Raw genomic sequence first — 15,482 nt, 5'->3', positions numbered from 1 at the left:
ACGTCACTCGGCGCGTGCGCCTCATCTCGCTAATGTTCCCACCGCACCTTTGTGTACTCGACCGCGTTGTGGGAGCTCATGTTTGGATTTTTTTGAGCCTGAGCTGATTGGTGTGAAAAATGGTGTATAATTTTGTTAACAGGAGTTTTTTAACATTTTTATAAAATAATATTCCTTAAATACGATATTCTACTAGTAAAAGACTGTGAGAGTGGGTACAAGAATAATCCATCCGGCGGACATCGAACCACCACCGCTTCGGTGACGAGTTCGACCTCTTTACAGCTGAGCATTATTTAACATTATCCAATATCAATGTTTTTTACCCGGCAGACGAAGAAGTTGTTTCTTCTGCACGTGCGAAGACGACTTCCCAAATTGTTATGCTGGCACCATGGACCAGTGTGATAGCCTACAATAATGGGCAGGGGCGTGCAATTCATAGATGCATAAATGCTTTATCTACCATAAGGAGTGAGGTCTATTTATGAACCTGTAATTGACAAGGAATTTTCTATTTTTTTTACTCAATGACTGTTAGCCCTAGACTGCGATATCACCTCATGTTAAATGACAGTCTTAGATGGAAGCGGTCTTACTTGGGAAAGGTACAGGTTTATTCTACCCATACCTCTGACTGCTTCTAATCGGCATCGTACCGGTACGCTAAACCGCTTGCTGATGCTTACCACCAGACAAAAAGTACAATTAGTAGAAACGTATAGTGCCTTCCCTGGTTACAAACCTTGTGCACGTCACTAATGATGGCCCATCGAATAGAGTGGGTGGTGGCATTTGATGCTGTATGCGTGCGATGATCTTACTTAGCTCTTATTGAATAGAATTTGATGAATTTTTAAAGGAGATGATCAATTTCAGGTCCACTCTTGTACCCCGTATCATTAAACTTTAAAAAATACAAGCATTTTCTTAAAATCTAATTATGTGAATAAATCTAACCAAATAAAAAGAAATAAATAAAATTAAAACCCAAGTTTTTGAGTTATATCAAGATGGCGCCCATAAAGCAACTATGACATGACAATTGACAGCAAACGTCAGATCGACTACTGCATTGAAAACGTCATCAATCCGCTATTGTAACCCATATTAGTGTTGCATTTCTTGGGAAAGAATGAATGTTATTTCGAAAGAATTAGAGCAAATTCGTAGATTTGTATAATCAAAAATACAAAATAACAAATGTTTTCTTCTATTTCCGCCAGGGTACAATGGCTGATCCTGGGCTCCAGAAAATTTTGGACCATCTCCTTTTAACGCATGAATTAGTGCACAAGGCTCCAATTTAGGAGGGCAATAACATTTTTAAATGTTTTCCTTTAAATAATAGATTGATTTAATTTAAATAATCAGTAAATATTAAGAGCTAAAGTATATAATTATCAAACCAATCCGTGACGCACGCGTCACGCCGCACGCGCCGGCGTCACGACGTCGTGTCGTGATCGTGAGCACGTGTGATATGAATATATGAGCACCACATTGACACCAGGTATGACCCACTTGGAGGTTACATTCACTTGACCATACGACCAGTTCTATTGGAGTGTTTTATTCGTGTAGGTAGCCATAGAAATTATAATAGCAAGACAATAGAAATGACGTGTTCAATCCGAACTTTAAAGACGATTATCGCCGATGGATACTTGGCTAGGTAGTGTGAGACACATAACAAACTTTTTCATTTTCTGGTTCTGTAAGAAATAATGTAGTGTTACCAGTGCACAGTAAAAAAAACGCGGTGATTCAGATTCTCGTGTCTCGAAGAATTTCACATAATATGCAAGTTTTCATCATCATCATCATCATATCAAGCGATGGATGTCCACTTCAGGACATAGGCCTTTTGTAGGGACTTCTAAACATCACGATCCTGCCACCCTAGCCAAGAAGCATATCGATTCTCTTTCTACGATCGCTAACGCTTCGAAAACTAAAAAGATGTATGGGAATGACATTTGCTATCGACAGGTCACGTGATCAAGATCTGCCAATCGTGCCACTTGGCTAGGGGGGCAGAGCCGTCTTCAACCAGCGAATCCCTGTGCTTGATGTCGTCAGTCCACCTGGTGACGGTGAGAGGTCCACTAACACTGCGCTGCCTAGTGCAAAGTTTTATAGATGTATTATGTCATGTCCATGTAGGTACTGTTAATACCATCGCTTATAATAGAAGTAACGCAGCCTTACAATAAGTCTCATCAAATCCGTAAAGCGTGGCAAAGAATCGGAATCCATCCTACAGCAAACGGAGAGACCGACAGAAAAAGCCCGAATCCATTTATTCTCAAACAATTGGATACGCAAACAAATTAAAAAGCTCCCCTCAACGATCCATTTAATAAACGAGGTGATCTCATTTTTTCTTCATTCCGAGCCACACCGCGTGGTTTATCCCGTGGCGTGATAACATCTCACGGAGCTCGCGTGTCGACCAACAGTTCGCGTTAGTTGCCATTACTAACGAAACTCGATCCATTTACGTAGTTGGTCTAGTAGTTCATTTATTAGGTGTAAATAAAAAGAAAGTTGATAAATAATTTCGCGTTAGTTGCCATTACTAACGAAACTAGATCTTTTTTGCATAGTTGGTCTAGTAGTTTATTAAATTGGGAAAATAAACAGAAAAATAATAAATACTTCTGTACAAAAAGAGAATATCATAGACTACGTTCTACTTTAAGATAGCGTGCAAAACATATTGTGTTTCCTAAGCGTCAAAAGTGTTTTAAAGCCCATTCATTTAGGAATGTAGGCTAGCGATATCTTACGTTAGTGAAATCGTGGGCTTCTAGCAGCTAGTTCAAAATATACGCACAACATTATTTTGCGTGTATCCTATAATCGAATAAAATCCTACGTTCGAGTTTTACTAGTAAGAACATTCAACCCCTCAGTAAAACCGTGTTTCTGTTGATGCAGTCCAATTTACTGATTGTGCGGGGAGGATGCCGTGATAGCGCGCTCTAATCAACAGTCATTATCGACATACGGTCCATGGTAGGGGGCGAGATGATTTTTATGATACGCAAGTTAGGTAGTTACGTTTTTATTAAAGTTATAAACCAAAGTACTTAGTGCATTTGCACTTAACATTATTACTTAATCGAAACTAGCTTTTCGACTCTCTTTCGAATCTGCGTTTTTTTTACCAATATTCCCGTTTTTCTCCAGCTAGTCGGAAAAACTGTTCGGCTTAGGAGTAGATAACACAATAGTCTCGTCTCAGAATGAAAGGGGTTAGGCCAATAGTCCTCCACGCTGGCTCAATGCGGATTGGCAGATTTCACACATGCAGAGAATTAAGAAAATTCTCTGGTATGCAGGTTTCCTCACGATGTTTTTCCTTCACCGTTTGGGACACGTAAAATTATTTTCTTAAAATGAACATAACTGAAAACTTGGAGGTGCATGCCCCATGCTCAAGTATTTCTTTGTTAATTTTCAATTAAAAAAAGAAAATTGTAATTTAGCTATTACAAGTATACAAAATTAATAGGTAAGTATTTTTTTACCTTTCTACCGTTTGTAATAAACGTTGATGAGTGACGATGTTTGCCCACTCTCCCCTGAGATACGAGTATACACAGACACACGCTGCGTTTTACGGGAATTAAAAACGCTGCCCCAACCTCCCCTCATTGATGATATAACCATAGACAAATTCAATTATTTTTTCGCTATTTTTATTATGTTTGTAACGAGATCATGGCAAACGCGAACTTTCAAAAGATATTAGTGTAGATAGCTATAGATAGCATTATGTAATTTTTTTTTTCAGGGAAAAAAATAATCATTTCTATAAAATCTATTAGAAAATGTGCAATTAAATCTAAGCGAAAATTTGGATCAGACGTTTTGAGAAAACGCTAACACAAACATACATACATACAAAAATTCTAAAGTAAGTCGACGTCAAACAAACTATTTATTAATTTGTAATTTCTTCAATAGTTTTTTGCTTTTATTTTTCTCAAGGGTTTGTTAATTTCTTTTTTTTTTTCTTATATGGGCCCTCAACTCGCTTGCTTAGATAGACCCTAAATCTTTTTGATACGTCTTCCCAAAATTATCACGTTTGACTTAATTAAGAGCTAAAGCCAATTAAGTGATTAGAGAAATTAAATTACTCGGCCAACTACATCGTAGGCTAGGAGCCAGGTGGTAGTTTTCCCATCTATCATATGCATAATAACTTACGTAAGGCCTGTGCAAGCGAACTAGGCTGAATTATTCATAATTTAATATACACTTCTACTAATATAATATTAATAACGTATTCAATTCTAAGAAATTAAAAGAAAGAAAAAGCCGAATGTAAAACAAAGAGTGGCGTAAACTGGAGAATCAAATTCAAAAACTAAAATATGCATTTTTGACGGTTTACTAATCTATATATATAAAAATGATTTGTTGTTCGTTAGTTTCGCCAAAACTCGAGAACGGCTGAACGGATTTATCTTATCTTGGTCTTCAAATGTTCGTGGAGGTATAGGGAAGGTTTAAAAGGTGAGAAAAATTAGAATAATTGCCGGGAAAACCATAAAAACAACCCTTTTCTATTTCCCATACAATAGTTTAAGAGTCAAGGGGTAGGGTATGGTAGGGGTAGAGTAGTGTGGGGTAGGGAAAGGGAAGAAGTGCACATAAGTCAAAGCGAAGCTTGACCGGGTACACTAGTACATAATATATGTAACTGCTCACGTAAAAAAAATATACATAATATGTTGATTAATAGAATTGTTATGGCTGTTACTCCTTATTTAAGGTTTCAAAAGGCAGATAATTAAAAGACTGTCTCTTAAACTAACCAGTATTCGAGAACATTAATAAATCCAATTTGGAATATTGATTTATTGGCCAATAATAAAAAGGCAATGAAACATTAATACAGACTAGATAGTCAAACTATATTATTTATAGGGTATGTTTAGGTGATAGCCCAATGGAGATGACATCTGCCTTCGATTCGGAGGGCGTAGGTTCGAATACGGCCCGGGGCATGCACTTCCAACTTAATATAAATGCATTTTAGGAAATTAAATATCACGCGTCTCAAACGGTGAAGGAAAAACATAGTGAGGAAACCTATATACCTACTTGAGAATTCAATTTTCTCAATTCTCTTCGTATGTGAAGTCTGCCAATACTGCTTTGGGCCAGCGTGGTGAACTATTAGCCTAACCCCTCTCATCCTTAGAGACTGGAGATTCGTGCTCAACAGTGAGCTAAATTTGGGTTGTTATTGATGATGATGATACTTAGGTAAACTGCCTCATTAGTCCAGTGGTTAACCTATGTGGCTTTGGATTACGAGGTCTTGGGTTCAAAAGTTTCTAAGATATTTGAAGTAATAATTCTCAATCCAGAGTCGGGAAGTTGGTGGTGATACACCTCCTTGCCTCAAAGAGCACGTGAAGCCGGTCCTGGACTACTATTCATATTAAATTTATTATGAAACACGAACAGTAACACCGTATCTCGGGAAGTCATTTCTCATTAACACCTGATAGTCTACGTCACAGAGTCCAAGCCTACCCTCATTAAGCGTTGTGGGTCTAAGCTCCAAAATTCGAATCCAAAAAAAAAGAAGACTCTTTTAAAGACCCAGGCTTAAGCCTGTAATAAACCTATAAAAAAATTATCATAATGAAGCCTCAGACATAATATCAACTTCAAAGTAAAGTAAAACTTAATTAATCAATATAAATCAATGTGATAAAATTACCTACTACATATAAAAAACACCTTTTAAAATGAATAAAAATGTAATTCACTTCCTGGCCAGCTGGTAATTTGTGGAACAATGGCTGCCAAATTTCCGAACGGAATAAAAAATGATCTGTCAAACGAGCAGCTTTCCCGCCAATTTGGGTTCGATTCGCGCCCTCACACCCAGTAGGGTGACCAGCTTATTACATTACAGACAAAAAAATACTCTTTATAAAATTATACTTACATAAAAAAAGTTATCAATTACATTCATACAATTTATGTTCCCATTTTGCCCCTTAAAATATGTATTATAAAAAATATTTTCTATTTTCTGTACCTACTTAGATCTCTGTCCGCCCATCGTAAAGATCGTGGACTTCTTCTTTATTGCTACATTGTAAAACGACACCCGATGGTAGAAACAGGGTAACAACTGAACCATATAGGCATAATGTACATGTATAGAGTTATAGACTATAGAAATATTGTAAATTCTAGACCATAAGAAAATTAAGAACAAACCAAGTAGTTTGCAGTTTAGAAACAGTGCAGTGAAAATCTATTTATTAAAAAACCAAATAGCGTTTTTAATCAAAACAAATCAAAATTCAATAAGACCGCCTTCGGCTTTTGCACATACTTGTATATTAAGTTAGTTACTCAGATTAGCTACTATGTTCTTTGTTATGGTTTTTCTTTTATTTCTTTTATGCAATAATATTAAAAAAAACATTTATTTAGAGTAGCCTTAGTTTACAAGCACTTTTGAAACGTCGAGTCAAATCAAAACGCCTGGCTAGCCTCTAAATTCGACACGCCCTAACATCGAGATTAATAGGGTACCGTGTTTAGACTTCGGTCGCCATGGCGCCCGGGGTAGGATTGACAATCAGAGGGGCGCCTAAATACCACATCTCGGGGGTGAAGTTACGTTATCTGGCAACATTGACATTTAATGATGTCATCGCAAATGTCAAATGTTAATTGGATTATTTTTCCTCTCCGCTGTTTTATTATTTGCGTCGACGAATAAATAGAGCATTCTTAGAAAATGTTTTTACTTGCGTTTAGCTGGATGATTCATTAAGTACAAATTTTGTATTTAACTTACGTCTAATTATTATACATATATATGACCTAAAACGTGTAGCACAAAAGTTTTTAAATTGAAACGTTTTCCTTTACATCTATTTATCTACCCACCACATATTAAAAAATAATTGGCAGATAGCCGTTGCCTTCAAACTGATTAGAAGGTCGCACATGCGATGTTATTTTTCACTTTTTAGTTTAGTACAAACATTTCTGTGGTTTTGAAGTCGGTTGTATTTTTTTTTATTAAAAATGTTTATCCATTGGGTTTTGTTTGTTTTTATTGAAAGGTACCCTGTAGATTTTTCTGTACACCCGACAACCTAAAGAAAATTTTGATAGGTTGGATTAAGCATGAAAGCGTAACAAGTAAAAATCAAACAAATAACACACTTTCGATATAGATAATAATATATGTATACACGGGAATTGAAAAAAGGCTGAGAAGTTTAAAAGAGAGAAGTTTATAACAAATAAAACTTCTTTAATTACTTAAAAAAAATAGAGAGTTGTCAAAATTGTACAACATTTCACAAAACCAGTCACGATCCAAACAACACCCAAAATTAAATAAACCTTCATAGCCATAATTCACAACACAAAAACAATGTCTCAAACACAAGAAAGTCAACAAAATATTCCCATCCAGGTGACAGATGCTCTCGTCTTCGACAATGCATTCTCTGCTATGAAGGACAGGTTTGCAGCACATATGAAAGATATTGATGAAGAGATGACCAAGATAAGGTATAAATATGCTAATTATTATTCTTCTTTAAGTGCTCCTCAGACTAGCGAAGGTTGGCAGTCTGCTTCGTAAGCTCTTCTTTTTCCATGAAGATAAGCTGTAGAATCTTCTATCTCGCCTAAATAGAAGCTAGAAGCTACTGTATCTCTACAGAAACCTCGAGTCACGGTATTTGCGGTCTCACTCCTCCGAAAGGGCTCGACTTGAAAACGTCAAAGACTCTGAAACGTAGAATCAGAGAAACCCATATTCAAATAGAATGATTTAACACTTTTCAGCAAAACTCTTCAAGGTCAATTAAATAGAAATAGCTCTGGAACAACCACCACCAAAGAACCAGTCAACTTGGACTTTTTGTCCAACTCACCACTGGTCGAAGGCGAGGGAGAGAACAGGACACTGAGACTGCAGTACGACGTCAGCCAATTTGATGCATCTGAGGTATGTTTATCATACTCGTAAAATAATTATCAATCAAGTGATAGTAAACGCCCAAAACAAACCACTACTGAAGAAATCTTTGTGAGTATAATGAATACAACGACATATATTGTACTCGTATGATACATAGAAAAGATGATTACTGACATTTGCAAGGCTCACAGAACTGACAGAAGATTACTTATAATATGAAACTTGTCAAAAAGCTGCTCCCCGCTTTAGGAACAGCTTTAGCTTTGGCATTAGGAACAACTTTTATACAGTCTATACAGATACAGTCGCTGATTGAATAGAACAAGAAAAGTAGGTCACTTTGGGGCAAATAGTTTTTTTCAAGTTGCTTTCTGTTTAGCAATGAGAACAGCTTTTACGCGCCGCTTTTATGAAACGAAAATGCAGTATATATGTCACTGATTGAATAGAACAAGAAAAATAGCGCACTCTGCGGATGATATTTCACCATTTTCCAAGAATACTTGAAAACTCAGTAATGGGGTGACCTAATGTGTCACATTTGCACCACTTAACGCACATTTCTTAACTTTCGGATCAATCTCAGGAGATGATATTGCTGTTTTTAGTAATAGTTGACGAAATACACTTGGCCCACATGAAGTTAACTTAGAAACCATCGCTAGTAAACAGGCAAACAGGCACTGCTCTGTAATATGTTGCCTTCAACCTGAAGCATAGCTTTTAAGTCTCTTGTATACCAGTAATTTCTCCATGATTTTTATTATAAGCCAATATTTTAATATTTGTTGTATATTTATTTATGTTAACAGATAACCGTAACCATACAAGACAACGTACTCTTAGTGTTTGCAACTCACGAGGAGGCGACTGACAACAGCACAACTGTGACGGAGTTCCGCAGGGAGTTCCACTTTCCCCAAGGCGTCGACCCTAAAACCATTGTATCGCAGTTATCAAAAGACGGTGTTTTAGTTATCGAAGCACCTTTACCTACCACCACTGCAAAACAGTTATTAACAAAATAAAAGGATTACATATATTTTATTATTATTTGATGTTTTATTTTTTAAATGATTTCTATTTAACTTAGTACTATGTTTATTTATTTAAGCTTAAAAATTGTGATGTTCTGTATCTAAAATCATTAAAACAAGATTAATACGAGTTGGTATGTAACATAAGTAACAGTGAGTCAACTTAGCTCCACTTTATTGCTTTTCATAAAGCATAAAAGCTTCATTATAAAGCTGAAGAATTAGTTTTTTTTGGTTAAACGTGCTAATGTTATGAACTATTCTAATTTAAAAGTTCTCTTTGTTTTGGACAGTCGATTTATCGAGAAAGGCTATATAAAATATCAGGCTACGACCAATAACAGCGGAAGATCGATGAAAAATGTGGCAAAAACAGGAAAAATATTCCTTTTGAGAACTTCCGTCGCGCTGCGTAAACAATGTTATGGGGAAAAATAATATGTAATTGGTTCATCATCATCATCATCATCAATAACAACCCTTATTCGGCTCACTGTTGAGCACGAGTCTCTTCTCATAATGAGATTAGGCTAGTAGTCCACCATAGCTCAATGCGGATTGGCAGACTTCACACACGCAGAGAATTAATAAAATTCTCTGGTATGCAGGTTTCCTCACTGGTTAGATATCTTGTAAATGGATGTTAATGTAACTTAGCCGGTATAAAAAGATTTAGTGTCCATGATTGATTCAATCATATGATTGAATCAATATGCCGTATGCAGGTTTCCTCACTGGTTAGATATCTTGTAAATAGATGTAAACGTAACTTAGCCGGTATAAAAAGATTTAGTGTCCAAGATTGATTCAATCATATGATTGAATCATTTTAAATTTATCATTGTATACAGGCGTCCTATTTGAAAATCTTTTAGCATGACATAAACGCAGAGACATATAATTTAGCCATCGATATAATTGGCCGGCTATTGGCAGTTGGCACGGACGGCGCTGACAGTGGACGGCTCTACGTAATGGCTCTCTATCGCGTATGACATCGGTGACGTGGCGGATAAACACGCACACAGATACAAGGTGATAACGTTTGGGGTACACCGGGTAAAAAACTCCTGAAAGTCCATTTCAATAACCATTAACTAATTATTAAAAATTAAATAAAAAACTAAATCACCGTGCCGCATCTAGTCGCACATTACCCTGTAACTTTTCTGTACAATACAGCAGCGGCTTGAGTAAATGGAATATCGACCGGCCGCTGTTGGTATTTTTCAATGACTACCCGCAAATATTTATTGGAATGTTGAAATATTGTGTATTGGTGTTTAAAAAACATTTTCAAAATTATTTTAGTAAGTAATAAACACAAGGTTGTGAGGTACCTAACATATATATAAAAAAACGCGTTAAAACCGCCTCCATTTATTCAAGTTGTTTATAAAGAGAATAAAAGTAACTATCCTATAAGCCTAATGTATAAATACAAATGTGGGTTTGTTAGTTTGTTATGACGCTTTAAGTGCTCAACAATTATCATAAAAATTTGCTGTATCTGTGGAACAAAAAATAACATAGACCTTTCATTCAGTCTCCAAAAAATGGTACGTAAAGGAAAGTCAACCATTGATGGTTAATTATTCTCACGTTTTTGCAGCATAAACGGCAGCGAATACGTTTCATAAGTCGAGCCGTCATGCACGCGATACACGATCAGATATAGTCGTGGGTGCTGCAGAAACGTGATAATAATTGATCGTCAATGGCGTGCAGAAGAGAGCTTTACACGGTCGTGTGGCTTACAATTATAGGAAATTATTAAAGTTCAAATTCGGTCCGCAGGAAAAATACTTATGATCCAAAATATATACCTATAACAATTCATTAAATTCAATAGGGCCTGCTGTCTGTAGCTTTTACATTTGAATTTTATTTACTTTCTTCTTCTTTCTTTCTTTCTTAAAACCAATCGAGCCTTTCTGGAGGAGTGCAACCATAAACACGAGATTTTTTTTATTATTAGATAAGTCCTGTTGAGAATTGAGAAAAGTTCTCGGTGTACACCAATCCTGCTCCCAGGTCACCTGTACATTCACACGTGTCTGCGTGGTGTTGATGCGGCACGTTGCCATGGCGACCGCCGCGCGGCTTCTCAGAAGATAACACACACACACAGCTACACACACAACACACAAATACACGATATCACTAATTCAGCGTGGGCTTTCTAAAACATGAAACGAGCGGTTTTCTTTTGAAAGACCAAGCTTTATTTTGTATTGTTTTAAACAGAAATGGATACGATCAAATGATCGGATCCTTTACTAATCGTTGGTTTAACAATCACTGTCAGATATTAATGATTATGACTGGGACCGCTTAAGCTTACGGATGTACTACCACAAAGTTTCCAAGGTTTAGTCTATACTACTAATAACATAATGCTGAAGAATTTGTTTGTTTTTTTAGTTGACGTCAGCTAGTGTAAAATTACTAAAAAAAATAAGTATAAAAATAATAATATTTTAATACCTGGCTCATGACTCGGAACCTCACTAACATAATCTTCTTTCATATATAATACTAGCGGACGCCCGCGACTTAGTCCGCGTGAAATTTAGTTTATCACAAATCCCATGGGTTTTTCCGGGATGAAAAGTAGCCTATGAGTTAATCCAGAGTGAAATCTATTTCCATTCCAAACAGCTAAATCGGTTCAATCGTTGCGGCGTTAAAAAGTACCAAACATCTATACAAACTTTCACGTTTAAAAATATTAGAAAAATTATAAGGAGGTTAAGTTTGTGGTGTTGTAGGGGGTAATCTCTGGATCTAATGAACCGATTTGGAAAATTCTTATACCAATAAAAAGCCACGTTATTTGTGAGTGTCATAGACTATATTTTATCCCTGTATTCTCACGGGAACAGGTACTAAGTGCGTGATACCGCGGGACGGCCGGCGGCTTTTTTTTTTATTCTTTATAAGTTAGCCCTTGACTACAATCTCACCTGATGGTAAGTGATGATGTAATCTAAGATGGAAGCGGGCTAACTTGTTAAGAGGAAGATGAAAATCCACACTCCTTTCGGTTTCTACACGACATCGTACCGGAACGCTAAATCGCTTGGCGATACGTCTTTGTCGGTAGGGTGGTAACTAGCCACGGCCGAAGCCTCCCACCAGCCAGAGCTGGACCAATTAAGAAAACCTCAATCGGCCCAACCGTGGATCGAACTCAGGACCTCCGTCATTAAATCCACCGCGCATACCACTGCGCCACGGAGGCCGTCAAAAATTTCTAATATACCTAAGTGTAGATAGGTAACAATGCAAGCCTAAAATGTAGTAACTTTTTGGCTTTACCACCTGTACACAATGCAGCGAGGGTGATCTGATTTGTCTATTGTTGTGGCGCCCCACACCGCAGATGTGAAAGCGATCGGAAAAGTCGCTAGCACCCTCGCAATTTGCTCAAATAAATGTATTATAGCGGCCTATTGCAGTGTAATGATGTATCAACTGTTTTTAACGGGGGAATCAACTAATTTGTGTTCGAAACTATATAAAAACAGATTCACAGTTGTGATTTTTTATCTAGAATAACGGAATTTATGCCGATAGGTACAAGTAATTAGCCGACCGATTAAAGGAGGAGGTTCTACGTTCAACCATCAATTAAGAATACCTAAATCGGCAGCGCCAGCCCAAACAAAATTTTAGAATGGAGCGAGATTCATTTAGGGCGCCTCTCCTGTTTGCTCCTAATTATATATGTGTATATATATATATTGTTAGGAGCAAAATACAAACAACTACAAAGTAAGTATGGAACGCGAAAATCTCGACCACACTCAGGAGTGACCAATTGAAAAACGACTAGGATTTTAGAAGTATGTAATAGAATATCGATAACTTCTAAAGCGATGGCACCTGCACACTATTCGTGTACGTCTCGTTCATCTTCGCTTAAAATATTGACAATCGAAAAAAAAATGGAAGTTCTTTTATTTTTCTTAACCATTTAGGCGCCCTCTAGGATCTGGCGCCTGGAGCAACTGCTCTGCTCGCCGTATGGGCTAGCCGGCCCTGTCAATCGGTCCAGCCGGGGATCCAATCAAGAACCTCCGTCTTGTAAATCCACCGCACATACCACTGCGCCACGAATGTCATCTAAAAGAGGAGTCTGCCAGTTTCTGTACTAAGTTCCATCTCAATTGGTCTGTCTCACCGTCGCGCGGACGCAAGGGTGGCTATTACCATAGTAACAGTACACCCGCGCCCTACGGAAGGGTACGCCGGAAATGAGGTTTGTTCCCTAACCGGAAGTGGGGATACCTGCCGACTGTCTTACACTGCGCAGCAAATTCGTTCTGGATGACGGCCCATTGGAAAAGTACTTATCTGTCTATCTAGTTCTAGATGAATATTAGTATATTTATGAGGAATTTTTATATAGTAGGTATGTTTTTTACCAAAGATAGCCTGTTAATCATGTCGTTTTTATGAACATAATCAATATTATCTTTTCCCCTCCATTTAATCGCTAAAACTGTGCTCGGAGTGGGTGCTATCTTGGATAAACCATCTACTAACGCTTTAAAGCGGTGGCTCGACATTATATCACACGCCGACATTAGAGCTAATAAAATCAAGAAGTCGGACACCCAAGATTGGGCAAAATGGTCGAATTTGTGCAGAAAAGCGGAACCCACCTATAGTGTGAGACCACGCTAAAAAGATGAATTATTTCTTGTGTCCGATTATACTATCTGACTACAATGACATGTCGTTATTAATTGGAAAGCCCAAGACATCTGTTATGATATGTGATCCATTATTTATGCGTCGGTCAAGAAATAAAGTTATTCATAAGGCCGTTGTTTGAAAACGGCACGGGCGTAAGACATAACAAGCAGAGAGGCGACTCGAACAATCAGCTCTTTTCGTCTTATATTAGTTGTCTATATATATAATTGATTTATAAAACATAGCTGGGATTCTGAAATTATAAATGGTGTGATCATTACCATATGTTTTCTGTGTCATTACTCCGAACGTCTCATAGATATATGCATATGATACTAATTAAGGCATCTCGGTTTTAGTCGCGTAGTTTCCGTACCCGTGAGAATACGGGGATAAAATATAGCCTATAATACTCAGAATTATAGTGGCTTACTAGTGGTAAAAGAATTTTGAAAATCGGTTCAGTAGATCCAGAGATTACCCGTTACAATGCCTTTTTTACCTTATATTTTTCCATTACTTATATTATACCATTCTATCCATCTATGCTAATATATATATGTAATATTAGCATAGATGGATAGAATGGACTGTATACTATATAGTCTACTCTTTGGATATCTTATCTTGACTGATTTGAATAGTTACTTTTAAAACAAAGGTAGTTTAAGAAAATTTTGGGAAAACCCAAAAGAGTACCTGAGAAATATCGATAAAACTGACATGTTTCAGAAATTTACCACATGAAAGAAGAACTCCTACGTAACTAACCGTAACTCTACGGTTTGTTTTCAATATACTTATCATCATATTAACATAACCTGAAGTTTCAAAAGTGCTTATAAATTGAAATACCTAATTAAATATTGACATTGACTCTCTAAAATCACGAAGGCCTGGCTATAAAGGCAATAGTATATCTAATTATTATGATCCATGTTGATCCGTCAACAATTACTAAAAATATATACGGTCGAATTGAGAAACCTCCTCCTTTTTTTGAAGTCGGTTAAAAATGTGTAAAGCAGTTGAAAATCATCAAGTTTTCAAATCATCATCGGCCTTAAATCATCTCAAATTGAAGCTTCACATTCACAGCAGCACCGGCCGAGATCCATCGACACAATAGACGGATGCACCAATACTAAAGTCACGATAACCCAATAAAACGCTTACAAACAACCCGATCATTTGTATTCTACCCTCGCTCGGTGGAGGGATCGGTCACGGGCCGGAGTAATTATGACAATGCAAATTACTTGCTTTCATGGAGAAAACTGTGGCATATAATACACCTATTGGTTTATTTTATATTTATATTAATACATATTGGTTATAACTTTGGGGGTGGTCGAGATTTTGATTCTTCTGTTACTTATTCTTATTCTATGACCAGCTATGGGAAGCGATCTAATTAATAGTCTGAAATGGAAAGACGATGGGCTTACTTGGACTTAGATGGTTTCTGTTCCCGTAGGAATACGGGAACGAATGTCACGAGGTCCTTTTCTCTCTCGATCTCGAGGAAAAGATTCAATCATTATCGTCCCAAGCCTGTCAATGTTACATTGGAAAGCAGCACGGAGGTTCTAAACTTTCACATCCCCTGTCCTACAAGGAGGAAGATCTTGCCATGTAGTGAACCCAGTTATAGTAGATTGTTAATTATAATATAGATTAGATACGCCATCCTATTTCGATGATGTGGGTCTATAGAAATCTACTAAGTAATGCATCAGTAAAACATCGTT

The 15,482-nt window shown here is 37.0% G+C and overlaps 1 protein-coding gene across 1 annotated transcript; it reads left to right on the top strand.

Moving 5' to 3' along the window:
* The first annotated feature begins 6,528 nt into the window (after window positions 1-6,528).
* LOC128199225 (body wall muscle protein HR-29-like) lies at window positions 6,529-9,018 on the top strand. The gene is made up of 3 exons (XM_052887782.1): window positions 6,529-7,575; window positions 7,855-8,017; window positions 8,803-9,018. Exons 1-3 carry the CDS (start codon window positions 7,436-7,438, stop codon window positions 9,016-9,018), a joined length of 519 nt encoding a protein of 172 aa, XP_052743742.1. The 5' UTR covers window positions 6,529-7,435.
* Window positions 9,019-15,482: the final 6,464 nt, after the last annotated feature.

Source organism: Bicyclus anynana, chromosome 2, assembly GCF_947172395.1.
Source record: "Bicyclus anynana chromosome 2, ilBicAnyn1.1, whole genome shotgun sequence".
Taxonomy (NCBI): domain Eukaryota; kingdom Metazoa; phylum Arthropoda; class Insecta; order Lepidoptera; family Nymphalidae; genus Bicyclus; species Bicyclus anynana.
The sequence above is the reverse complement of the archived record's forward strand: the minus strand, read 5'-3'. Positions and strand labels throughout refer to the sequence as shown.